This window comes from Ambystoma mexicanum, chromosome 9 (assembly GCF_040938575.1).
Source record: "Ambystoma mexicanum isolate Mex_15411 chromosome 9, UKY_AmexF1_1, whole genome shotgun sequence".
Lineage (NCBI taxonomy): Eukaryota > Metazoa > Chordata > Amphibia > Caudata > Ambystomatidae > Ambystoma > Ambystoma mexicanum.
Window position 1 is genome coordinate 1,522,286,054 of NC_090931.1, and position 27,825 is coordinate 1,522,313,878.

Sequence of the window (27,825 nt, forward strand, 5' to 3'; positions counted from 1 at the left end):
TACAAGCAATAACATATTTCACCTATAATGGACAATACAATAAATATAGCCTCAGATGATGTCACACATATCACTTACATGCAATAACTTCATCCACCTATAATGGACAATACATATAGCCTCAGATGATGTCACACATATCATCTACATGCAATAACATCTTCCACCTATAATGGACAATACAATAAATATAGCCTGTGATGATGTCACACATCGTCTACATGCAATAACATCATCCACCTATAATGGACAATACAACAAACATAGCCTCAGATGATGTCACACATATCATCTACATGCAATAACATCATCCACCTATAATGGACAATACATATAACCTCAGATGATGTCACACATATCTACATGCAATAACATCTTCCACCTATAATGGGCAATACAACAACCAGTGGTGTCTTGTCAAATAAAAGGGCCTATACTAAAAAACCTAGTGCCAATCCTTACCTCTAAATACAAAATAGTGTGGGAAATAATGTTATGAAAAAGAAAGAAGTGTTCAAAAATGATGTCATGTTTTCAGGCCCTTCCTTCCCCACGTTTTAGCACAGGACAAGGCGGTTCACTGGAGCACAGCACAGTCTCTGGCTTCTCAGCACAAGGTTACTGTTCACTCATCAGCATCAGAGACTCCAGAGCGTAAGTCTCCTTGCTTCTCAAAGTCTCTTCACTCATAGGGCCTGATGCACCCAAATATACAAGTTCTTTTTCCCCTTTCAGATTTCCACAAGTATCTACTTCGGGTGATTCAGTATTCACCCTGGATCCCCCTCAACTGGGCTCAGATAGCTTTAGCACACAGTTCCGCTCAGGCTTCACTCTGCTGGGCTCGAGCCTGTCTTTTCGCCTTTCACTTTTTACACAATCTTCGCAAGTTCTTCCTTTTTCAGGTGACTCACGGTACACCCCGGACGCCCCTCTGCCGGGTTTATATCCCTTCTATACCATCATTCTCCCTCAGCCGGGCTCGGACCAATGTCAATTTTACATCAAATATTGAAGACTTTCTAATGTGCACAGGGTTTGGCTTGACCCGCTGCAGGACCACTTCGATTTCACAATTCACGTCAGCACCCTTCCGGAAGGATACCTAACAGAAAACTTCGAATGAGCACCCACGTGATGCCGGAACTCTCTGTCTATGGTATAGTATTTTAGCTTCAAAGTTAATTCACTCATCTGCTGTATTAATAATCTTCTTCATACGATGTTGCTGCTTGTAACCTTGTTTTCCACACAGACCAGTCTGGTATCCGTCTCCCCAACTCACCGGCTGTGCTGCTTTGTTGTAAGAGCCAAGCATAGTACCACTGTGACAGTTCGCCTCTCGTCTTGACTATCAGTGCCGGAGAGCCCCAGGTACCTTCCGACACACAATGCAGGATTCTTTAGCTTCAATTCCGGGTCTTACGCTTTCTACTTTTGAAGGCTCATGAAGGATGCGGTTTGTCAGTGAAAAGGTTGAAATCCTCTTCGGTCTTTCCGTCTTCCACCTTCTTTTAGACTGCCATCTTGGAACTGCTGCTTCCTCGTGTGCTTTGCCTTGCTCAGAGTGTGCTTTCGTGCTCTGTATTTTATCCGTGTGAGGAAGTGTGATGGAAGTCAGGTGTGTGTAATGATCAGTAATTGCCTGACCTTGCCTGACCACTGTATTGGGACATGTCAGGTATACGGCTCGGGTGTTAGTCCGTTTTCGCTCACGTTGAGCTGTCCATGAGAAAGTGTTTGTGTGGAGAAATGGGGGCGGGGGGTCAAACTCCTAGGTATCTCACCGGGTAGGATGGGGTGAAGGTGCCACGGGGAAGCGGATACCGCATTTCACCGTCCGGTGTCCCACTTCCACTCCCCAAAGACCCCCCCCCCCCATCCAGGTGATCCTCCTGCACTGGTCCACCCCCAGAAACTGGATCCAAAAGCGATGGTCGTGTCCTGGCCACCTGCATGACAGATCCTCGGGACCAACGGGTGAGACACCTTCAGGTTTCTCACAGTTCTCTGACCTACACCTTGGGTAGATGTCCTGTTCTCCTTCAGGTTTACTGGCTTTATCTGCTGAGATACTCGGTACACTGAACCCTGCCGAATGCTGTAGATTTTCATTACATTTCCAAGCACAACACAGTGATCCATGATACTGGCATTCTGATTCTCATACAAATGTACCAGGCAGAGTAAAACAAGGTGTACCGCATGGGTTGTTGTTGGAGTCTCACTTGTTGTTGGGATGTCACTTGAGCTGGTCATCAATTCTTCAAGCACCCCATGCCACCTCCCCTACCTTCCCCAGGCCTCATCACACTTCATGCTCTCCTAAGGTTTGTTCACAGGATGGATCTTCTGATGCCTGTACACATTCTACCACTGAATCAATCTTCTCCCTTGCATGGACCTTCTGATGCCAGTTTAGACTAGAGTAGTAACTAAAGCGTTTTTGACACACTGTGCATTCATAGGGCTTCTCCCCTGTATGGAGCCTATGATGGCGCTTTAGAGTGGAAGAGTTTGTGAATGCTTTCTTGCATTCTGTGCATTCATAGGGCTTCTCCTCTGAGTGGATCCTCTGATGATAGTTCAGATTGGAGCAGGAACTGAAGCATTTCTGACACACTGTGCATTCATAGGGCTTCCCCCCTGTATGGATCCTCTGATGATAGCTCAGATTGGAGCAGGAACTGAAGCATTTCTTACACACTGTGCATTCGTAGGGCTTCTCCCCTGTATGGATTCTCTGATGACGCCGCAGGGCGGAGGAATAAGTGAATGCTTTCTTGCACTCTGTACACTTATAGGGCTTTTCTCCTGTAGGGATCCTCTGATGGCAATTCAGATTGAAGCTGGAACGGAAGTGTTTCGGGCACACTGTGCATTCATAGGGCTTCTCACCTGTATGGATTCTCTCATGGTTCTGCAGATTCAACCTCTTTGTGAAGATTTTCTTGCATTCCGTACACTGGTATGGCCGCCTCCCTGTATGGATCTTCTGATGGCTGTACAGGTTCGACTTATGAGTGAAGCTTTTCTCACGCTCCGTACACTGGTATGGTCGTCCCCCGTATGAATCCTCTGATGAGTGCCCAGATTTGCGCTTGTAGTGTATGTTTTCTCACAGTGATTACACTGGTATGGTCGCTCCCCAGTATGGCTCTTCTGATGCTGGTACAGATGTGATTTGAAAGTGAAGCTTTTCTCACACTCTGTACACTGGTACGGTCGCCCCCCAGTATGGATCCTCTGATGACTGTACAGATTTGAGCTTGTAGTGAAGGTTTTCTCGCACTCTGTACACTTGTATGGTCGCTCCCTAGTGTGGATTCTTTGATGACTTAGCAGACTTGAGCTCTTTGTGAAGGTCTTGTCACACTCTGTACATTTGAGTGTTCTCTTTCTAGCGTGGGATGCCTTCTGTGTAGTTCGACTGGCTCTGCCCGTGAAGCCCTCGTCCCTCACACTGCATGTCGATACTTTCTTGTTTGAGTGGATCCTCTTGTGTTTCATGAGTTGGGAGCGCTCAGTAAAGCTCTGATCGCAATGTGTGCATTTTTCAGGGCTTCTTTGGAGGATTTCAGTAGTGACTCCATTTTCTGTTGAAAGAAGCAAAGGTTCCAGATATTATTTTCTGTTATTGCGCAACTTAAAATTCAACATACCAAGAGTAGCGCTGTAAATGATTGTACCCATCCCCCAGTAACACACTGAGCAATCTCGAGGGAATACCTTTGTCTCCCTGGTGATAGAATATCTTCTGTTGTGATCAATATAATACAGAAATCTCTGCCGACTTCACACTTACTCTTGTGCACTTAACCCAGGGCCCTGCAGGAATAGACTTGTTTGTTCCACCCCACCCACTTCCCTCTGTATGCAAGCTTGACCTAAAATGTAGTAGGATAGTTTGTTCGTTTGTCCTGTTGTCCCCGTCCCCCTTTTTTGTCCCCCCTCCCTAGCTCGTTTGCAACTATAAGACTTCATGCACTTCCACTAGAAGAAATGCCGTCAGACCTAGTACGCTAGTTTTTTGTATAAGCGCTGTATAAATAATTACAATTACACGTTATTATAATCTAAACATGCATTTTAAAAAAGTTTAATTCTTGTTAAACCTGGAAATCTGAATAAAAAACATACTTGATTTCAGTAATAATTTTAAAAAAAATTAGTACAGGAGCAAACATCAATGAGTGCAGAAGAACACATTAATGAGTACAGCAGAAAACATTAATGAGTGCACAAGGAAACATTAATGAGTGCAGAAGGAAACATTAATGAGTAGAGGAGCAAATATTAATGAGTGCAGAAGGAAGCATTGAGTACAGCAGCAAGCATTAATAAGTGCAGAAGGAAACATTAATGAGTACAGCAGTACACATTAATGAGTGCAGAAGGAAACAATAATGAGTACAAGAGCAAACAATGAGTGCAGAAGGAAACATTAATGAGTACAGGAGCAAACATTAATGAGTGCAGAAGGAAACATGAGGACAGGAACAAACATGAATGAGTGCAGAAGGAAACATTAATGAGTACAGCGGTAAACATTAATAAGTGCAGAAGGAAACATTAATGAGTACAGGAGCAAACATTAATGAGGGCAGAAGGAAACATTAATGACTACAGGAGCAAGCATTAATGAGTGCAGAAGGAAACATTGAGTACAGGAGCAAGCATTAATGAGTATAGCAGGAAACATTGAGTACAGGAGGCCATGCAATTGGCAAAAGACGCCTATAACAAGACCTATAATTTAACATAACAAACCCGATGAAATGTGACCATCCCGTCTACCAAACAGCATCGATTGAATGGGAACGACCTAGTTACAAATCTTGCTTTCAATATTTTGTTTAAGTGTGGTTATCATATATTTTGTATTTTTTTTAAACGATTCCTAAAGGAATGTGGATCTTATTTCAACAATTCTGGTTTCAGTTGAGGAAATGCACATTAAGAAGATGCCAATGGGAAGACTGAGCTGCACCAATCAAGAGGAAAGGCTGCAGGGGCGCGAAACACACACTCACAATGGGCCTCATTAGGACCCAGGCGGATTTCGCGGTGCTAAATGCACCGCGAAGCATGGCGGAAAGCCGCCGATAGCGCCATGGGGGTTGGCGGATTTACCGCCCCATTCCGACCTTGGCGGGGCGGTAAATCCCCAATCCCCATTCTGCCCTTCCCCATTCCCATTTTTGCCCCATAGGGTATAATGGGAGTGGGGAAGGAGTTAATTACGCCACCGTAAAATACGGTGGCGTAATTAACAACGAGGTCCCGTAGCGCCATGGTTTTCTCCGCCTGGTAAAACCAGGCGGAAAAGGCCGCCATGGCGCTACGGGAACTCGTAGTATGGCGGAGAGGTACGCCATGCACTACGCTGGCGTGAAACCCTCTCCGCCAGGGTCCTAATGAGGCCCAATGAATACAGCACGTACCTCTACTGCACAATACTGGCACCCTTACATCACGCCTCCACAAATACATCCGAAAATCCCATAGTGTGGCTGGAACATGACCTCCACCAGGCAAAAGACTAGAATGTGAGTGAAACCTCCACACAAAGAAACACCGTGCAAGTGCCTCGTGTGGAAAAGGAAGCAGGTGTTCCAAGCTCTCAAGAGCATACCGGAAGTACATAAAGACAAGAGAAGGCCAGGTGCGCATGCCACCCTCTAAAAGACCAACCGAAGGTCATGTATGAATAACAAGAGATGCCCCCCACAGAAGTGTGATGACAACATGCACACCACAGACAGACACTTGGAGCTGACCCAGAAAGAGCGTGCCACGCAACAGTCACTCCCAGATGAAGCCACCCCATTGCTGGCCCTGTGCCACCGTCTCTGACGCACCTCCCCATCCCAGAAAATCCATCCAAGATGAATTGCTGGCGCCATAGAACTGCCAATATACATCACCCTGCAAACTGCTGGGCCGGATAGGCCTGCACACCGGCAGCTATCCTGAATGAGAGGGGACCACCTGGCTGGACACTCGGAGGTGGCAGCGCCACAGGCAGCCAACACTTCGGCCTCGACATCCTGCCCAAGCCACCATTGAAGAGGTGCATTACTGCATGTCCAAACCCATAGGGCAACACCATGACCTGCCATTCAGCAAAGCACAACCAACAGGCCTGCCAAATTGCACTGTACCTTCCCCAGCATTATACTGCCAGGAAATCAACATCACCCATAATGCAGTGCGTGTCTCCATAAAATACAGAATGAGGCCCGGTGGAGCAGCACCAGTCCATCAAGATCAGTGTTCCATGCAGAAGGTGACAGCTGTTGATAAGCTGTGTTGAAGACACAACACCGCTCCTTGGCCAGCAGAGCAGCACCAGTCCATCAAGACCAGTGTTCCATGCAGAAGGTGACAGCCAAATTGAAGACACAACGCCACTCTTAAGCCCGACGGAGCAGCGCCAGTCCATCAAGACCGGTGTTCCATGCAGAAGGTGAGAGACGTTCAGAAGCCGTGTTGAAGACACAAGGCCGCTCTGAGGCCAGCAGAGCAGCACCAGTCCATCAAGACCAGTGTTCCATGCAGAAAGTGACAGCCAAGTTGAAGACACAACGCCGCTCTGAGGCCCGACGGAGCAGCGCCAGTCCATCAAGACCAGTGTTCCATGCAGAAGGTGACAGCTGTTGGTAAGCCATGTTAAAGACACAATGCCGTTCTGAGGCCCAGCAGAGCAGTGCCAGTCCATCAAGACCAGTGTTCCATGCAGGAGGTGAGAGCTGTTGATAAGCTGTGTTGAAGACACAATGCTGTTCTGAGGCCAGCAGAGCAGCATCAGTCCACCAAGACCAGTATTCCATGCAGGAGGTGCGAGATGTTCAGAAGCCGTGTTTAAGACACAACGCCGCTCTGAGGCCAGCAGAGCAGCACCAGTCCATCAAGACCAGTGTTCCATGCAGAAGGTGACAGCTGTTGATAAGCCGTGTTGAAGACACAACGCCGCTCTGAGGCCAGCAGAGCAGCACCAGTCCATCAAGACCAGTGTTCCATGCAGAAGGTGACAGCTGTTGATAAGCCGTGTTGAAGACACAACGTCGATCTGAGGCCCGGCGGAGCAGCGCCAGTCCATCAAGGTTAGTTGACCCAAGGTAATAGCAGCACTCTAAGTGTAATCACTATACTTAAAAATCCCACCGCTGTACACCAGTGTTAGGCAGAATCCTGTGCAGTACCCTTAGGGACCACTACACAAGATTAGGACTACAAGTGTCAGTACAATTTCACCTTTGGTACAAGCCCGTACTACACAGAAAAGGTGGTGGCAGTGGCTGAGCAGCCAGACTTATCTCAAGAGCAAATGAGCAGTAGTAGAGATTACACAAAGGACTACAATTACTGTGACTCAAGCAAGTACTGATTCAAGGTTTCAGGTAAAAAATATAAGTACATTTATTTTTAAACCATCTGTTCATAAAACACTTCACTTCTATTAAATCAAATCACACTGTAAATACACTACACACAACCAATTCCTCTTGTTCAGGCAAATTCAAGGTAAGTACATTAGGATTTGACAGACCAGTATTGTGAAACAAAGACGTTACCGGCGGTACATAAGCGATCACTTTTTGACAGTAATGACCGTTCGGTCTTACTAAAGAAACGCGTACCCGTGGAAAGAAATGCCACCGAAGTCAAACACGCTTAGCACAAAGAATTAAAGCAAGGGAATAGTTAGGAAAAATCATAGGCAATACTTTTGTCAAGGCAATAGATTCAGAGGACTCGCTCTAGGATGCAGATAAAGTCAATAGGCCTGCGCCAGTGTCACAGGAGCAGATGCTCTGTTGACGAGGATCACACGTTAAGAACAGTTCGAGATTCAAGATGCCAGGAGTACTTAGATATCGTCAAAAGGAGGCAAAAGTTATAAGAGGGAAGGAAGAAAGGTCAAGCCTTCGTGGAGGAAAAGGGTTCCCCCCGATTCCGTAAGGTCGGACAAAGAGAACGACCAAATGCAAACAGTACCTTATTCCGCTGAAGAAAGCTGGTGCCACGGCAGTTGTTCCTGGTAGTTCCTGCAGACTCACGGTTCCTGAAGCTTCAGTCGTGGGGACAAGACGGAGGACATCTGGAGCGATCTGCACTACCCAGGGATGAGGCCAGCAGCAGCAAAAGCAACAATGAATAAAAGGTGCGCTCCTTTAAATCAGGAGAGGGCTCTTCTGATGGCTATCCGGACCACTACAGCACTGTGCAGTGATTTCGACCCAGAAGAGGATTCTCTGGCTGAAGAAAGGTGAGCTGGTTGATCCCACCAGGCTCAAGGGAAGAAGACTCCAGACTGGATCTTCTCTTGTTGTTGAAGGGTAGATAGCTCAGGACTGCAGCAGGGCTTCACTGGGACTCGGGGTTGCAGCAGCAGTCTTCTTCTCCGCTTCTCTTCGGTTCTTTGCAGTTCCAGTGGCGACTCTGACTTCCAGCACAAGAGTCCTGCCTTTATGCCAAAATCCCCCATTCACACAGCCAGGCTGTCAATCACTCAGCAGGGGGGTTGTCCATCCCGGACAACCCCCTCAGCCAATAAATACAAAGTGCGACTTGGGTCTCAAAGGAGACCCTATGCAGGGGGTGACTACACCCCTCCCTCACATTCAGCCCACCTAGACACCCAGGCGCCAAAAGGAGGGCTTCTCTAGGGAAGACCGCCAAACGACGGTGAACAAAGGAGGCAAACCTGGTTTGCCGCGCAAAGTAAAACACAAGAAAGATTTTAACAAGAAGAAATGGCAACGAAACCCAACCGGAGCCAAATTAAAACCAATATGGTCAAGCGGGTTTCATGTTCGAAGCTACTATATTAGTCTAAAACATTACCACGTTATGTAATATAACCGCGGTAGAAAAGTTAGGGTAGATACCACTGCCACCAGCCAAGTCTTAATGTTAAGGGAGCGAAACAATGCTCCAAGAGGTACAGATAAAAAGGGATACGAGTTAATCCTTTCCAATACTCCATGTAAGATGGGGTGTGCTGGATCTGTGGTAAATGTGACTATATAAAGTTAATGGCATCTTTACATGTTTCTGGGGGATAGTAGTCAGCTCCAGAAAAATTGAGTCATTGGGAAGTCTAAAAGGCAACCCTGTGTCACTGCACTGAAGGTGCTGTGTAACACACAAATAAAATGATGATGCCTAGGGAGTTCGTGAGACTCCATAGCCCATGAGCACAAAAAGTACAAGACACACAAAAATACACTGTAAGAGTGGGAAAAGGTTCACACTCTTACCAAGTGGAAAAAATAAACCCCAGAAATCCAGCAAAGCTGCTGAGGGACTCACTAGGTAAGGGAAATTAGCCATAGAATGAGAATTCTCCCTAACACTCGCCAGACTAAGGGACAGGAGGATTCAATCCACTCCTGGATGAGTCTCATACCTCTAGTCGGTTATAAACATCCTAGAGAGACCATCAGCATTTTGGTGGTGACTTCATGCTCTGTGTGCTCAATGATAAAATCAAACCCTTGCAGGCAGATTGACCATTTTAGTAGTTTAGGGTTTTCCCCTTTCATTTGCATCAGCCATCTAGTATGGTCTAAACTTCTTCAGTGACCACACAATAGCAAAACATTCACGTCCTATTGTTGCCCACCTTGTCTCAGGATCCTTTAACTTCCTGCTGATGAAACAAATGGGATGTTCCCTACCTTTCTCATCCAGTTGACTAAGGACTGCACCTATACCTGCATTAGAGGCATCTGTTTGTACAATGAAGGGTTGGTGGTAGTCAGGAGCAGTTAGGACTGAAGCTTGACAAAGGGCTTTCTTCAGGCCTTCAAAGGCTTGAGTGCACTCCTCATTCCATCTGACCTTTTTAGGGAATTTTGGAGAGGAGATGACATTCAATGGAGAAGCTATGGACCCATAGTTCTCTATGAAGTTCCTGTAGTACCCAGTGAGACCTAGGAAGGCTCTCACTTGGGTTTGAGTAGTAGGGGTGGCCCAGTTTTTTACAGCTTGTACTTTGCAAGGCAATGGCCTTATTTCACCGCCTCCTACCTCATGTCAAAGGTAGACCACTTTGCTCTGACCAATTTGGCATTTACTTGCCTTTATGGTCAGATTGGCCTGTTCAAGAGCCTGCAAAACATACCCTAGGTGATCAATATGTTCTTTGCATGTAGGGCTGAACACTGCAATGCCATCCAAGTATGCCATGCAGAAGTCCTCCATCCTATTCAGAACTTGATTGACCATCCTCTGAAATGTAGCAGGTGCATTCTTTAGTCCAAAAGGCATCACCTTAAACTGGTAGAGGCCTGCTGGGGTGGAGAATGCAGTTTTCTCCTTGGCATGGTCTGTCAGGTCTATTTTCCAATAGCCTGACGTTAGGTCAAATGTGCTGAGGTACTTGGCTGCACCAAGTTTATCCACTAGCTCATCTGTCCTAGGTAAAGGATGGGCATCAGTCTTGGTGACTGCATTTAGAGCTCTGTAGTCCACGCAGAATCTTAACTCCTTGGATCCTGCCTTTGGTACAAGCACAACTGGGCTAGACCATGGACTAGTAGGGGGCTCTATAACCCCGAGATCAAGCATCTTGTTGACCTCATTCCTTATATGGGTTCTTACATTGTCTGACATTCTGTACCCTCTGTTTTTCACAGGCAAACAGTCACCAGTGAGGATATCATGCTGGCCCCAAGGGGTCAAGCCTGGTGAAAGTGAGAACAGGGAGGCAAACTGATACAACAGTAATTTGCATTCATCCTGCTGGTCAGATGGTAGACTGGAAGAGAGATTAACTCCTTTCATTTTCTCATCTAAAGGTAAGCCTCTGAGGAGGTCAGGCAGAGGTTCACTCTCCTCCTCCTCTTGAGCTGAAGCAAAGCTCCTATCTCAGGTCTAGAGACATAAGCCTTTAAACGGTTGGTGTGAAAGACTCTGGGAGCCTCCTTAGGATTGCCTAAGTCCACCAGATAGTTCACCTCTCCAAGTTTACCCACAACTTTGAAGGGTCCTATCCACTTGTCCGGCAAGGCCCTCTGCCTTGTGGGGACCATAACTAGAACCAGCTGGTCTTGAGTAAACTCAACCATGTTAGCTTTCTGGTCATGCCAATGTTTGACCAGAGCTTGACCAGCCCTCAAGTTACCACTTGCCTCTGGCATCATGTGTGACATTGGGCCTCATTACGACCCAGGCGGTAAGTTACCGCCTGGGCCGTGACTTTACCACCATGGCGTAAACTACGTTTACGCCATGGTGGTTGGCGGACTTACCGCCCCATTCCGACCTTGGCGGGGCGGTAAGTCCCCAATCCCCATTTACCCTTCCCCATTCCCATTTTTGCCCCATAGGGTATAATGGGAGTGGGGAAGGCGTTAATTACGCCACCGTAAATTACGGTGGCGTAATTAACTCCATGGTCCCTTAGCGCCATGGATTTTAACACCTGCTAAAAGCAGGTGTTAAAAGCGCCATGGCGCTAAGGGACCTCGTACTCAGGCGGTAAGGGTCGGCGCTGTTAACGCTGCCGTTAACCCCTTACCGCCTGGGTCGTAATGAGGCCCATTGTCCTCCGGAGACCTATCACATAGTCAGTCACTCTGACTGGCTTGGGGGAAGGAGCACTCTCCAACCCCTCCTTAATCAGGGCCAATGGACCTCTGACTGGATGGCCATAGAAGAGAAGTTCAAAGGGACTGTAACCTACTCCCTACTGAGGGACTTCTCTATATGCAAAGAGAAGGCATGGCAGTAGAAGGTCCCACTTTCTTTTAAGGGGTTCTTCTAAAGCACCTATCATGCTGTTCATAGTTCTGTTAAACCTCTCCACCAATCCATTGGTTTGTAGGTGGTAGGCAGTAGAGAACTTGTAAGTGACTCCACAGGTTTTCCACATGGCTTGCATGCAGTGGGACATAAAATTTGATCCCCTGTCAGATATCACCTCCTTAGGAAAACCTACTCTAGTAAATATACCAAGTAGGGCCTTAGCCACTGCCGGAGCCGTAACAGTTCTCATAGGTATGGCTTCAGGATACCTAGTAGCATGGTCTACTACAACCAGGATAAACCTGTTACCTGAAGTCGTGGGAGGGTCAAGAGGACCAACAATGTCAATCCCAACCCTCTCAAAAGGGACTCCCAGCACTGGGAGAGGCACCAAGGGTGCCACATTCTTGGCTCTACTCTTGCCAGAGGTTTGGCAAGTGTGACAGCTCCTACAGAACTTGTCTACTTCTGAACCCATCTTAGGCCAGTAGAAGTAAAGTGAGAGCCTTTCCTTGGTCTTTTTGAAGCTTAAGTGACCAGCCAAAGGTATCTCGTGGGCTAACTGTAGGAAATTGAGTCGGTTCCCTAGGGGTACTACAAGTCTTTTGCAGTCCCCAGGGGTTGACTCAGTCGGTTCACTGTAGAAGAGGCCATCTTCCCAGTGTAACCTATACTTCCCAGGTTCTTCCCCATTGAGCTGAGAAGCTGCCTGTAGGCGAAGACCTTCAAGAGTAGGACACTCTCTTAGTCCTCTGCTGAAGTCTGCTCTGTTGGGTCCACCTTCTGCCAGTAAAGACTGCAGCTCAGGATGTTCAACAGGGTTAAGATCTCCAACCAGAGTAAGATCTTCTTCCAGATCTGAGTCCTCAGTATCTGGTTGAACCATACAGGGTTGAACCTCACACTCAGCCTCAGCTGGTGGAGGAGTCACAGGTGTGACTTTGGACAGTCTCTGTGATGTCCTTGTAGGCACAGGGGTGCTTGCTGTTTTCTTGCTGGTAGACTTGGGTTTCCCCTTTGTCTCTTTTTGTCTTGCAATAGTAGTAAGTCCTGTGGACTTGGGGTGATAGTTTCTTCTATCAAGTCCCCAGGAGAGCCTCTCAAGGTTCTCTCCCTAGCAGACCTTGTGAGCTCCTGCTTCCTTTTACTGGGGGGTCTTGGGGTACTAGACACAACTCCAAGAGTTTTAAGGTCATTACCCAACAGGACTCTCCCTGGTACATTATTTTGCACACTTACAGGTATTCTAACAGTCATGTCATTGCACTGGATGAGAGCTGGTAACTGGGGAACTATTTGTACAGGGCCTCCAGCTAACATGGTTAGGTGTTTGGGTGCCTTAGCAACATCCTCTACCTTGAAAAAACATTCATCAACCACAGTTATGCTGGCTCCAGTGTCTCTGATGGCAGGGGTCTCCTGACCATTCATAAGAACACTATCTTTATAATACTCTTTAGTGTTATCTGGGATTGAGTTATAGACATCTAAGTTCTGTTGTTCCCAAAGACCCAAGGACACTAAAGAAGCACTAGCTGAGACTCTCATGGGTTCATCAGCCAGCAATTGAAAGTTACCACTTGTCATAGGTACTTCTTCCACCTGGGAGAAGGCTAAGGAGACCGTGTGGACCCCTGAAGGTTTACCCTTACATCTGGGATCCCCTTTCACATGGTCAGTAGCTTCACAAACAAAACATTTACCAAAGGTCCTACTGAATTTAGGCTTACTCTGACCTCCACCTGGTTTAGCACCAGATGGTATACAAGCCTGATTCGGTTTCCCTTGTGGCTTACCCTGGTTCTGTTTGGGGCCCTCTTTTGGATTGGAATTATTGGAATTCTCCTGGTTATCTTTCTTTGGCTGCTTTCCCTCATCCTTCTTCTGAGTTGCCCCAGAATCCTTGTGAGTGGCCCTGTTGGCAACCCACAAGTCAGCAGCCTTAGCTAACTTCTTAGGATCTATCTCCTTTGAATCAGCCAAGTGCTGTCTAAGCTCAGGAGAGCAGGCATCATAAATTGACTCCAACATAACACGATTCCTCAAACGTTCATAAGTGTTCACTTTGTAACCCTTAACCCAACCATCTAAGTTTTTCAAACAGTCACACATCCAGGTAGCCCAAGGGGTACCATCATGCTTTTTGAGGGTCCTAAACCTCTTAAGGTACTGGGAAGGGGTCTTCCCAAATCTAGATATCAAAGCTAGCTTCACACACTCATAATCCTGCTTATCCAACTTCCCCAATTCCATGACAGCATCACTTGCAACAGGGGGGAGCCTAGAGAAAAGCCAAGGAATCAACTGATTCCCTGAGATACCCTGAATCCCACGATTGTCCTCAAACATTGCTAACCAATCCAAAACATCAAGTTTAGTCTCATACATACCAATCATTTCCTTTGGCATACAGGGCCTCTTAGGACTGGAAGACCTAGAAGATCCTGGGAGAGAAGCATATTCTACAATTTTTCACCTCTAAAGCATGAGCCATCTCCATTTCTCTGAGCCTTAATTCCTGATGTTTCATGGCAGTTTGTGCATCAATACGTTTCACTTTCAATTCAAGTCTCATTTTCTCAAGTGCAATAAATTCAGGAGTGAGTGTAGGACCTGTTGGGGTCCCTGTGGACAGAGGTTGTACTTTCTGAGCAGGTAAGGGAGTTGTAGTGTTTCCTAACAAGGACTCATCTACTTCTTCTAATCCAACACTCTCAGAATCAGAAACATCAGTATCCACATTTGCTGGAGGGGTAGGCCCTTCTGACCCACTCCCCAGACTTTGTTTTACCAATAACTTAGCAACCAGTTCAGATTTTTTTCCTTTACCAGAGAGGCTCCTCTCTCTAAACATGGTTCTGAAAACCTCAGCAGTATAGTTTAAGAGACTCTCTTCACTGTAGTTTTCCATATTTGACATGATTTTTCAGTTAACGGAATTAGTGGTGTTTAGCCTTGTGGTTAGTTGACAAAAGGTAATAGCAGCACTCTAAGTGTAATCATTATACTTAAAAATCCCACCGCTGTACACCAGTGTTAGGCAGAATCCTGTGCAGTACCCTAAGGGACCACTACACAAGATTAGGACTACAAGTGGCAGTACAATTTCACCTTTGGTACAAGCCCGTACTACACAGAAAAAGTGGTAGCAGTGGCTGAGCAGCCAGACTTATCTGAAGAGCAAATGAGCAGTAGTAGAGTTTACAAAAGGACTACAATTACTGTGACTCAAGCAAACAGTGACTCAAGGTTTCAGGTAAAACATATAAGTACCTTTATTTTTAAACCATCTGTTCATAAAACACTTCACTTCTATTAAATCAAATCACACTGTAAATACACTACACACAACCAATTCCTCTTGTTCAGGCAAATTCAAGGTAAGTACATTAGGATTTGACAGACCGGTATTGTGAAACAAAGACGTTACCGGCGGTACATACACAATCACTTTTTGACAGTAATGACAGTTCGTCTTACTAAAGAAACACGTACCCGTGGAAAGAAATGCCACCGAAGTAAAACACACTTAGCACAAAGAATTAAAACAAGGGAATAGTTAGGAAAAATCATAGGCAATACTTTTGTCAAGGCAAAAGAATCAGAAGACTCGCTCTAGGATGCAGATAAAGTCAATAGGCCTGCGCCAGTGTCACGGGAGCAGATGCTCTGTTGACGAGGATCACACGTTAAGAACAGTTCGAGATTCAAGATGCCAGGAGTGTCACAGATTTCCCCCTTTCTCACCTGACTTCGAAGTTTGCTGGAATTCTTGGAAGGAGTCTTCTTGCGTACGGATTGGGTTTTGTACAACCCGAGCGAGCGTCTTCAGGTTCCAGCGTGCATTCAGCGTTACTTGGAATCTCCGGGAAGTCCAGGAAACGAAGGAGGTGTACTCGGAGGCGGGTACACGAGATCCAGGAACCAAGGCAGAATAAGGAGGAAGGAAAGGTAGAGGGGGGAATCGAGGGTCGGGGAACCAGGAAACAAGAGATTAGTTGCAGCGAACTACGGAGTACACGTCTAGCCACTGCAAGCGGTAGCGTTGAGACGCGCGGGGCCATAGGGGCGTGGTCTCTTTATAGAATGTGCTACGTCTGACGTGGAGGCTGGTGGAGAGTGTTCCACGTTAGGCGGCCATGTTGGAAGTACTAAGGAGTGCAAGCCCCGTTGTGTCAGGGACCAGGAAGTCCAAAAGGGACGCGTTCTATGGATCATGACAGCATGCCTCCGCCGAAACCCTGTCCCACCAGGTTTGCCCGGGTGTATAAGATGATACCTTCTGAGTAATCGGGGGGGGTATTCAGATTTGAGAATGGTTCCCAGGTGCGTTCACTAGGAGGATATCCTTTCCACTCAACCAGGTATTGAAGTTGACCCCGTTTATATCTGGAGTCGGATATTCTGGATACTTCATATTCCAGTTGGTCGTACACAACCACGGGGTTGGGTCTAAAGGACTTCCGGGAGGACTGGATGTAAGGTTTTATTAAAGAAGAGTGAAAAACTGGATGAATCTTCTTCCAGGAGTCTGGTAATTTGAGTCGGAAGGCCACTGGATTTATGATTTCCTTTATGGAAAAGGGGCCATAGTACCGGGGAGCCAATTTGTTCGGTCGTAAATGTCGAGGTAGTAGTTTCGAGGACAGCCAGACCTTATCACCCACTGCATAGGAAGGTCCTGGTCTTCTCTTGGAGTACGCATAATGCTTGGTGTGAGTTCGGGCCCTTTCTAAGTGTTCTTTGGCTTCCTTGTGTACGTTGATGAGAGTTTCAATCCAGGAGTCGACTGTTGGTACTGGTGTAGGATGTGGGAGAACGGAAGGTAGAACCGAAGGGTGGTATCCATGGCTGCAAAAAAAGGGCTGGTCTTGACAGCCGAGTGATCAGAATTGTTGTAGGTGAATTCAGCCACAGGTATTAACAGTGATCATTCGTCCTGTACCTTGGTGGCGAAACAGCGACGATATTGCTCCAGGGTCTGGTTCACACGTTCAGTAGCTCCGTTAGTCTGTGGATGATAACCGGAAGAGAGGGCACGTTGGATTCCTAGTATACGGCATAAGTGTTTCCAGAATTGAGAGATGTATTGAGGTCCTCTGTCTGATATGATCTTGGAAGGGAGTCCATGAAGTCGAAATATGTGTTCCAGGAAGATGCCAGCGAGTTCTGAAGAAGATGGTAACTTGTACAAAGGTGTAAAATTAGCCATATGGATGAATAAATCAATGGTGACCATGATAGTCATGAATCCTCTGGAAGGTGGTAATGTAACGCTCACCTGATTCCCGTAGAGGCGCCGGTCTTGACTGGGCGTATACCGTATCTTCAAAGGTGATGTGTAACACACTGCTGGCTCTTTGGGCTGGACCTCTGTGCACTGTATGTCTGACTCGAAGGGTAAGATGTCTGCAGATAGAAAATATGGGATTAAGGAACTGGGTTATTGAATGTCTCTCTCTTATTCCCTTTCTCTTCTCCTGTAGAACCCCAAAGGTTAACGCTCTCACCTTAGGTAAGTGAACGCCGTGCTCTCCATCTGCCTCGGGGCAGGGTGCTGTAACCAGTTTCTTCACTGGATAAGGGGAGCAAGCCTCTTGACTTCAGAGGACTGCTGTCCGTCGTTTACTGCACGAACGGTAAGTTTCGAGTAATTCTAATGTCTTTAAAGTCTTTAGTAATGATGTTTCTTGTTTTGCAGGGTTCCGGCGATGGCGGATGACGGGCTGAAGTGAGTTGAAGATGGAGCCCGTGTGATGAATAGAAGCGCCTGGAAGCACGTAAGTAAGCGCTTGTTGCCTGCTTCTCGATGCGCTCTAACTGTCTTTTTATTTTGCAGGTACAAGTTCGGAGCGGCTGCAGGGTGCCGGAATACCCACTGGGTTAGATGTGGAAAGGAGTAATGGCACGTGAGTATTAAAGTTCCCCAATGTCTTTAAACGCACCTTGTTTTGTCTTTCAGATGCGGGATGCAGCGCCGAAGGCCTCCGGAGCGTGCGAAGAGTTGGTAAGCTTTTGTCTTTCAGATGCCGGAATGCAGTGTGAAGACCTCCGGAGCGCACGAAGAGTAGGTAAGCCTTTGTCTTTCAGATGCCGGAATGCAGCGTGAGGCGTTGGTGACAGCCGATGGACCAGGTAAGTGAAGAGCTGTCACTGAAGACCGTAATGCTAACCTGTTCTTTCTTGTCTTTATAGGTGTTGCTGAAGACTGGATTCAGGATGGTAAGCCTTTTTCCTTAGGCCCAGGATCAGATGCAGAAGACACGATGAGCGTTCTGCTGCAGAGGATGCAGAATAACGCAAAGCAAGATTCATCCATCGGGTGTGGTTTAAATAGCCTACTGTAGTGCTTAGGTGTCTCCTTCCACAGCCACGCCTAGGTAAGAAAAGAGTTCCTGGTTTTACAGAAGAGTTCCAGTGTTCTGAATCTAGGGAGTGGCTCCTGCCCCACCCAACAGGAAATGTAGTTCCAAACAGAAGAGGATCAGAGGCTCAACTGGCAGGCAAGTAAGCAGCATGGTCTGCTGCAGGTAAGTCCACCCAAGCATTATGAGCCCGGCGCTTCCAGCGCTGGGACTGGGCATATTTATGAGCCTGGTGCCACTGGCGCCAGGACTGGGTCCAAAAGGTCCCAATTGGGACTGGTTGGCACTCGGAACCTGGGTTATGGATCTGCTTCCAAGGGAGTTGGGAAAACCCTGACCTTTTGAAAGCAGAGATCATGACAGTACCCCCCCTCAAGGCCCCTCCCAAACCGGGCTTCTCCGGGGGTTTTGGCTTGTCAGGAAAGGTTCGGTGAAATCTTTTGATTAGGCGAGGAGCGTGGACATATTCAGCAGGTTCCCAGGATCTCTCTTGGGGGCCGTAGCCTTTCCAGTCAATTAGGTAAAATAGTTTAGATTTGGAGATCTTGGAGTCCAGAATGCTTTTGACTTCAAACTCGAGTTCTCCATCAACTAGGATAGGTTTTGGAGATTTAGTTAGTCGGGTTTGAGGTTGCACGGGTTTTAATAGAGAGACGTGGAAGACCAGATGTATCTTCATGTGCGGGGGCAAGTCCAACTTGACCGCTACTGGGTTTACTATGGTAGTGATGGAATAGGGACCAAGGTATCTTGGGTTGAATGTGCGTGGCCCTTTTAGAGGTAGATATTTGGTGGATAACCAGACTTGATCCCCTACTTGATATTGAGGGGCTTCCTTCCGATGTTCATCTGCTCCTTTCTTGTATTGTTCTTTAGCCCTTTGAAGGTGAGAAACAGCTTCCTTAAAGGCTTGGGTGATTGTAGAATGCAGGTAGTCTACTGCTGGTGTTTCAAGATCTTGGAGGGGATCCAACTCCGAGGTTCGAGGGTGACTGCCGTACAAAAGAAAAAACTGGGTTTTCCCAGTTCCCGAATGGACAGAGTTATTGTAGGCATATTCGGCTATCCAAAGGATGTCTTTCCAAGTTTTTTCAGTTTGTTGCAGCATGCAGCGTAAATACTGTTCCAGAGTTTGATTGGTCCTCTCTGTTTGTCCGTCGGTCTGAGGGTGGTGACTGGTCGATAGTCTCACATCAATTTGAGCGGACCGACAGCAACTTCGCCAAAAATGAGAAATAAATTGACTACCTCGATCCGAAATTAGAACCGAAGGAAAACCGTGCAGTCGGACGATGTTTTCGAGAAATTCTCGGGCCAGAGTTGCTGCTGTTGGCAAGCCTTTGAGCGGAATGAAATGTGCCATCTTGGAGAATAAGTCCACGATTACTAGAATCGTATTGTATCCGGAGCATGGAGGTAGATCGGTGATGAAGTCCATAGAAAGCGTATGCCAAGGGCGAGGTGGGATGTCAATAGGGCGTAAGAGGCCTGCTGGTCTTTCCTTTTGACTCTTGTTTTGGGCGCATACTCCACAGGACATTATAAAGTCTCTGATATCTTTTTTCCAAGACGGCCACCAGAAGTAGCGCTTGATCTTTTCTGAGGTCTTGGCCATACCGGGATGTCCTTCCATTAAAGAATCGTGATAACAAGAGATTACTTTTTTCTGTAAATCTGTGCTGGGTAGGTATAATCGTTCTTGGAAATACAATAAGTTGTCCTTTACTGCAAAGTCCTTTCCCTGCAGATGCCAATTCTGTATGTCTGCTGGAGTTACAAGTTGCCTGGCTTTATCCTTAACTTCCTCTATGGATTCTGTGGCGATTACACCCAGAATTCTTTGTTCGGGAATGATTGGTACAGGTTTAGGGTTGATCAAGTGTTCTTCCACTCCCATCCGAGAAAGGGCATCAGCTTTACCGTTCTTTGTACCAGGTCGATAGGTAATTATGAAGTCAAACTCGGCAAAGAATAATGCCCAACGGAGTTGTCTAGAGGATTGGTCTTTTGCGGTTTTCAAATATTGCAGGTTTCGGTGATCCGTAATCACAGTAACGGTGTGTCGGGCCCCCAGAAGATAATGCCGCCAAGCCTTAAAGGCAGACTTGATAGCCAGAAGTTCCTTGTCAGTAATCGTGTAATTGATTTCAGGAGGCGAGAATTTGCGGGACCAAAATGCCACGGGATGCAACTGATTGGTTACCGGGTCCTTTTGTGATAGAACTGCCCCCATGGCAAGGCTTGACGCATCAGTTTCCACGATGTACGGGAGTTCGGGGCGAGGGTGTTTTAAGATTGGTGCAGAGATAAATTTACTCTTCAAATCCTGGAAAGCTTGTTCCGCCTCGGTAGACCATTCAAAACGTTTGTTTTTCTTTAACAAGGCAGTGATGGGCTGGACTATTCGAGAGAATTCGGGGATAAACCTGCGGTAAAAGTTAGCGAAGCCTAACATGCTTTGCACACCTTTTACGGAGGATGCTGATGGCCATTTGAGAACTGCATCGACCTTCTTTGAATCCATACGCACTCCGCCAGGTGATAATATGAATCCCAAGAATTCAACTTCAGTCACGTTGAAAACACATTTTTCCAACTTAGCGAAAAGTTTGTGTTGACGCAATCTTTCGAGGACCATTTTCACGTGTTTCCGATGTTCACATTCCGATGAAGAATAAACGAGGATGTCGTCAATGTAAACAACAACACACACATCTATGAGCTCTCTGAGGTCATCGTTCATAAAATATTGAAAGGAGGCCGGGGCATTGCAAAGTCCGAAGGGCATGACCGGATAATCAAATAGCCCATACTTGGTGCGGAAGACCGTCTTCCATTCATCGCCCTCTTTTACTCGTACCAAGTGGTAAGCTCCTCTAAGATCCAGCTTTGTATATATGCATGCTTTTCTGACTTGGTCCAGGAGTTCAGGGATCAAAGGTAACGGATATCTATTCTTAAAGGTGATCTGGTTCAGGGAGCGATAATCTATACAAGTTCTAAGTTCTCCTTCCTTTTTTGGAAAGAAGAACAAAGCTGAAAAAGCAGGGGACTTGGAAGGACGAATAAACCCATTTGCCAGGTATTGATCCAGGTATTGTCGAAGGTGAAGGTTCTCAGGCTCGGTGAGGGCATAAATTCTACTACAAGGAGGAGTAGATCCAGGTATCAGGTCTATCTGGCAGTCATAAGACCTATGAGGAGGTAGAGAGTTAGCCTGATCCTTCCGGAAAACATCTTGGTATTCTAGGTATTCAGGAGGTAACTGGGGAGTCTCTGAAGAAATTGCTGCCAGTGCAACACCAGGTGGAGGGTGACAAGTAGAGACACATTCTGGAAACTGGACCGTTCTTGCTCGCCAATCGATCAGAGGATTGTGTTTCTCTAACCAAGGTATTCCCAGAATAATCTGAAACTGAGGGGCCTTGATCACATCGAACACGATCTTCTCATGGTGTCCATCTTGACTTACTAGCGTCACCTCTTGAGTGGTATGCGTTACTGGCCCGGAGGCTATCTCCGTACCATCCACCGTAGTAATGACGTCCTTTACAGCCTTGGGTCAAAGAGTTAGATTCATCCTCAAAACCATTTCATGATCCACATAATTGCCGATGGCACCGCTGTCGACGTAAGCTTCAATTGCATGTAATCGATACGGATTATCAGGGCTAATGAGGACCATAGGTATCACGAAATGCGAGGTCACGGAACTGGTTTTCACGCTCGGCAAGAGGACCTCTATTCTTGTCGGGCGAGGTCGTTTCCCTGCTCAGAGTTTGTAACTTTGGTAACTGTAGCTCCTACTGCCTTCTTGGCAGGTTTCACCGGACAGTCTCGAAGAAAGTGCCCTGAGTTTCCGCAATAGAGGCATAATTGCAACTGTTTTCTCCTTTCCCACTCCTTTTGTGTTAGAGGACCTTTCAGACCCCCTATTTGCATGGGTTCCCCGGAGTCTACTCCTTTGGAAGGAGTTGGCGGTTTGGAAAATACTCGAGCATCAAACTTGGAACGATCGGCCTTCCTGTTCTGCAGTCTGTGATCTATTTGAACGACTAAGTCTATATAGTCCGAACAATCTTGTGGGGGATTCACTACTTGGGCTAACACATCTTTGAGCTCCCCACGTAGACCTCTATAAAACAGCGTAATCCTTTTGTCCTCAGGCCATTGAGTTTCCACTATCAGTCTGTTGAAAGATGCAATATAAGCCAAAAGGTCTTGATTACCTTGTCGCAACGAAAGAAGCTCATTGTCCAAGGCCTGCCCCTGTGAATGTCTTGCGAACAGTTTTTCCATACTGAGCTGAAAAGCTTGAAAATCATGGAGGACCGGATCATCTTGATTTACTAGAGGGATCGACCAGTCTGCCGCATTGCCACTAAGGTACGAAAGCACGAAAGCTACTTTAGCTTGATCAGTAGGAAAGGCTGCTGGCCGGCATAAGAAATGCAACCGGCACAGATTGATAAATACTGCAAACCTCTTTGGGTCACCAGAAAATCGTTCGGGCGGAGCCAGAGGTACATTCCCAGGTAGGTTGATCTGCACTGGATTCATAGAGGATGTAGAAGGAAGATTTCCCCCAGATGCGGGTAACGAGGTCTGTCCGGCTTGTGACTGTAGCAATTGTCTAGCGAGATCATCTGTTCGCTCCTTGGAAATAATCAGTTCTCTTCTTAGAGCGTTCGTTTCCTGACGGGCTGCATGCACTTCTGCCCTTAGTTCCCCAAGTAACTGGGCTAGCTGGTCGGTATCCGAGGTTTCCATAGCGCCTGGACGGGAGTTTTGTGGTAGGCTTTGCGTTCTGTAACGCTCACCTGATTCCCGTAGAGGCGCCGGTCTTGACTGGGCATATACCGTATCTTCAAAGGTGATGTGTAACACACGGCTGGCTCTTTGGGCTGGACCTCTGTGCACTGTATGTCTGACTCGAAGGGTAAGATGTCTGCAGATAGAAAATATGGGATTAAGGAACTGGGTTATTGAATGTCTCTCTCTTCTTCCCTTTCTCTTCTCCTGTAGAACCCCAAAGGTTAACGCTCTCACCTTAGGTAAGTGAACGCCGTGCTCTCCATCTGCCTCGGGGCAGGGTGCTGTAACCAGTTTCTTCACTGGATAAGGGGAGCAGGCCTCTTGACTTCAGAGGACTGCTGTCCGTCGTTTACTGCACAAACGGTAAGTTTCGAGTAATTCTAATGTCTTTAAAGTCTTTAGTAATGATGTTTCTTGTTTTGCAGGGTTCCAGCGATGGCGGATGACGGGCTGAAGTGAGTTGAAGATGGAGCCCGTGTGATGAATAGAAGCGCCTGGAAGCACGTAAGTAAGCGCTTGTTGCCTGCTTCTCGATGGGCTCTAACTGTCTTTTTATTTTGCAGGTACAAGTTCGGAGCGGTTGCAGGGTGCCAGAATACCCACTGGGTTAGATGTCGAAAGGAGTAATGGCACGTGAGTATTAAAGTTCCCCAATGTCTTTAAACGCACCTTGTTTTGTCTTTCAGATGCGGGATGCAGCGCCGAAGGCCTCCGGAGCGTGCGAAGAGTTGGTAAGCTTTTCTCTTTCAGATGCCGGAATGCAGTGTGAAGACCTCCGGAGCGCACGAAGAGTAGGTAAGCCTTTGTCTTTCAGATGCCGGAATGCAGCGTGAGGCGTTGGTGACAGCCGATGGACCAGGTAAGTGAAGAGCTGTCACTGAAGACCGTAATGCTAACCTGTTCTTTCTTGTCTTTATAGGTGTTGCTGAAGACTGGATTCAGGATGGTAAGCCTTTTTCCTTAGGCCCAGGATTAGATGCAGAAGACACGATGAGCGTTCTGCTGCAGAGGATGCAGAATAATGCAAAGCAAGATTCATCCATCGGGTGTGGTTTAAATAGCCTCCTGTAGTGCTTAGGTGTCTCCTTCCACAGCCACGCCTAGGTAAGAAAAGAGTTCCTGCTTTCCAGAAGAGTTCCAGTGTTCTGAATCTAGGGAGTGGCTCCTGCCCCACCCAACAGGAAAAGTAGTTCCAAACAGAAGAGGATCAGAGGCTCAACTGGCAGGCAAGTAAGCAGCATGGTCTGCTGCAGGTAAGTCCACCCAAGCATTATGAGCCCGGCGCTTCCAGCGCTGGGACTGGGCATATTTATGAGCCTGGTGCCACTGGCGCCAGGACTGGGTCCAAAAGGTCCCAATTGGGACTGGTTGGCACTCGGAACCTGGGTTATGGATCTGCTTCCAAGGGAGTTGGGAAAACCCTGACCTTTTGGAAACAGAGATCATGACAGGTAATTCCACAATAAAGTCCGTAGCGATGAATTCCTAGGGCCTTGTCGGTAGCGTAGGTTGAAGTAGGAGACCCGCCGGTCTCTTGTTATCATGCTTGTTTTGATTGCAGACTGCACAGGCTTGAATGTACAGTTGAATTTTCATTCTTGACCACCAGAATTGTCTTTGTATTAGATGGAGGGTGTTGGTGATACCACGATGTCCTGAGTGAAGGGTATCGTGACAGAGGTTTATAATCCGTTGTTGTAGTTTCTATGTGGGAATGACCAGGCCATTATCCTTGAACAGATACCCGTCCCTTGTTCTAAGCTTCCATCGATTCTTCCCCGTAAAGTCCTTCCAGATCTCAGAGGACTGGGTTTGCATCTGAATGTCTTCCAGGAGGCTGATTGCTTGGGCTACAAAAATTGTGTGGCGAAACATCTTTGGGAAGGACCGATCTTCAAGAGTTTCGTAGTCGGGACGTCGGGATAAGGCGTCAGCAATTATGTTCTGTGATCCGGGGACATGATGGATCTGGAACTGGTACTGGGCTTGACGACTATTCCTACATTCCAGAGATTGTAGAACTTGAAGATTTCGATAGTCCGTACGGACATGAACAGGATGTTTTGCTCCCAGAAGTAGATGACACCATTCTGTGAAGGCTTGACGGATGGCTAACAGCTCCTTTTCCAAACGGAATAATGAGTCTTGCTGGGAGTCAGGGTTCGTGAAAGATAAGCAATGGGATGTTCTAAATTGTCCTCGAATTCCTGCTTTAGAACTGCTCCTATGGCATAGTTGGAGGCATCCGTCTCCACTAGGAAAGGTCGATTAATATCAGGTTGAGCCAGGATGGGGGCTGGTGTAAGCTCTGTTTTCAATCGTTGGAATGCTTTATCTTGGGCTGATGTCCAGAGAAAGGGAGTATCTTTCTTCAACAATGTTTTGATCGGTTGCATCTCAGAAAAGGAAGGTATGAATTTCCGGTAAAAATTGGCTAGTCCCAGGAAGGATTGAATCTGTTTCACGGTAGTGGGAACAGGCCAAGATAGTATGGCTTTTACTTTTGAGTGGTCCATTCCAATTCCTTCTGGACGAAGGACAAATCCTAGATAGTTAACAGTAGGGACATGGAAAAGGCATTTCTCGGGTTTAGCCAGGAGCTTGTGTTCAAGTAGCCGTTGTAAGACTGCCTTAACATGTTCTTCATGCTTAAGATGGTCCTTGGAGCATATCAAGATATCGTCCAGGTAAACTATGACGAAGAGGAACAGCATATCGGAAAACACCCTGTCCATGAAACGTTGGAAGACCGCTGGGGCATTGGCGAGTCCGAAGGGCATGACCAGGTATTCAAAGTGACCAAAGGGTGTTCTAAAGGCTGTTTTCCATTTGTCACCTTCCCTAATACGGATCAGATGATAGGCACCCCTGAGATCCAGTTTCGTGAAAACTACAGCTCCTCTCACCGCTTCCAGGATATCTGAGATTCAGGGCAATGGGTAGCGGTCCTTGAGGGTGCATTGATTTAAATCACAATAATCAAGACAAGGCCTAAGCTCCTTGGTGACTTTCTTGGGAACAAAAAACAACGAAGCTCCAGCTGGAGATTTGGATGGTCGTATGGTGCCATTTTCAAGGTTGGTATCCAAGTATTCTCGGAGGGCCCTTTTCTCTGGTTCGGATAAAATGAACATCCTTCCAAAGGGAATCACTGCTGAGGGTTCAGTATCAATAGCGCAGTCTTCAGGTCTGTGAGGGGCTAGGGCCTGAACTATGGCAGTTGAAAACACGTCAGTGTAATCCTGATAGGCCCTAGGAACCTGGATGATATTTGAAACCATGAATGGGCCTTGCTGGTCTGACAGCATACTTTTGGAAGATGTCGACGAGGAATCCAGGAATAGACAGTGAGACATGCAGTGCTCTGAACCAAGAAACAAGGATCCTGCTGCCCAGTTAATGTATGGGTTGTGCTTCTGTAACCAGGGCATACCCAGTACCATTGGGTAATGAGCTGACTTTATGATGTCAAATTTGATCACCTCTCGATGATGGTTTAACGAGAGCTGGATCTCTTTGGTTTGTAGAGTTATGTGTCCTGAAGAGAGAGGTCTTCCATCGATAGCCTCTACAGGTTGCATGATGCCTCGAGTTTCATATGGAATGTGGTGGTTAAAGACCCAATCTTGATCTATGAATATCCCCATGGCTCCACAATCCAGCAAAGCCAAAATGGGGTAGGTTTCATTCTTGGATGGCCTGTAATATCACTAGATTGTTTTGTCCAGGAGAGTTCAAGGATGGAATAGATGTGGAGCAAACATCTCTCTCCCGAAGCCTTGCTCCATCTAGGATCGGGAGCTGGCGCTTCCCGAACGCCGTGGAGGGGCTAGAGGACACTCTCTCACTAGATGTTTATCTGAGGCACAATACATACATAACCCCGTGTGGATCCTTTGCATCCTTTCTTGCGGGAATATGGGTCCACGGAAAGCCCCTAGTTGCATGGGTTCTGGATCATTAACAGAGACAGGAGTAGGATCAGACTTCGAGGAGGTCTCTATAGGAATTTTCTGCAAGGGCACCTTGGTTTTCTTCTTCTCTGCCTTCCTTTCCTGGATACGAAAGTCTATCTGCATAGCGAGATCCATAAGGGTCTGGAATGAACCTGGGCGAGCCACTCTGGCTAGTTCATCTTTGATGTCTTCATTTAGCCCTCTTCGAAAAAGAGTAGAGCAGGCTTCTGCGGACCAATCCGCTTCTTTAGCCAGTTGTTTAAAGCGTGTTACATACGTAAGCATGTCCTGGGAGCCTTGTTGGAAATCAAGTAGACGTTCCTGGGCACTAAAGACCTGTTCTGGGCGGTCAAACATGGCCTTAAGAGCCTGTATGAATCCGTCGTAGTTATCCAGGAGGGCGTCCCCAGAATTGACAAAAGGTGTGGCCCAGGTTAATGCATTCCCGGAAAGGTGCGAAATTATAAAGCCCACCTTAGCCCTGGGGGTAGAAAAGTAGTAGGGCTTAAAGGTAAAGTGGACTAAACAGGAGTCAAGGAATCCACGAAGGGTTTTTGCAGACCTATCGTAGTTATCAACTATGCCGCCCAATAGTATGCTTTCCTTTGTAGCGGAATCACGGGACAAAACTAATTGTTTTAACGCGGCATTCTCCGCTTTCAGATTCTGTACTTCAGTCGTTAATTCTTGCATGCCGCGCATGAGATCTTGAACGGCCGCCTCCATGTCCGTATCGACTTCGGTTGTTGGGCGTCTCAATCTGTCACAGATTTCCCCCTTTCTCACCTGACTTCGAAGTTTGCTGGAATTCTTGGAAGGAGTCTTCTTGCGTACGGATCGGGTTTTGTACAACCCTGAGCGAGCGTCTTCAGGTTCCAGCGTGCGTTCAGCATTCAGGGGTACTTGGAATCTCCGGGAAGTCCAGGAAACAA

The 27,825-nt window shown here is 47.0% G+C and overlaps 1 protein-coding gene across 1 annotated transcript; it reads right to left on the reverse strand.

Annotated features, from left to right (window-relative positions):
• On the reverse strand, positions 1–27,619 carry LOC138487554 (putative zinc finger protein 286B). The gene is made up of 2 exons (XM_069614035.1): positions 26,866–27,619; positions 1–3,117 (listed from the first exon to the last, which is right to left on the reverse strand). The coding sequence occupies exons 1-2, from the start codon at positions 27,617–27,619 to the stop codon at positions 2,309–2,311; spliced, it is 1,563 nt and encodes a 520-aa protein (XP_069470136.1). The 3' UTR covers positions 1–2,308.
• Between the last annotated feature and the right edge of the window lie 206 nt (positions 27,620–27,825).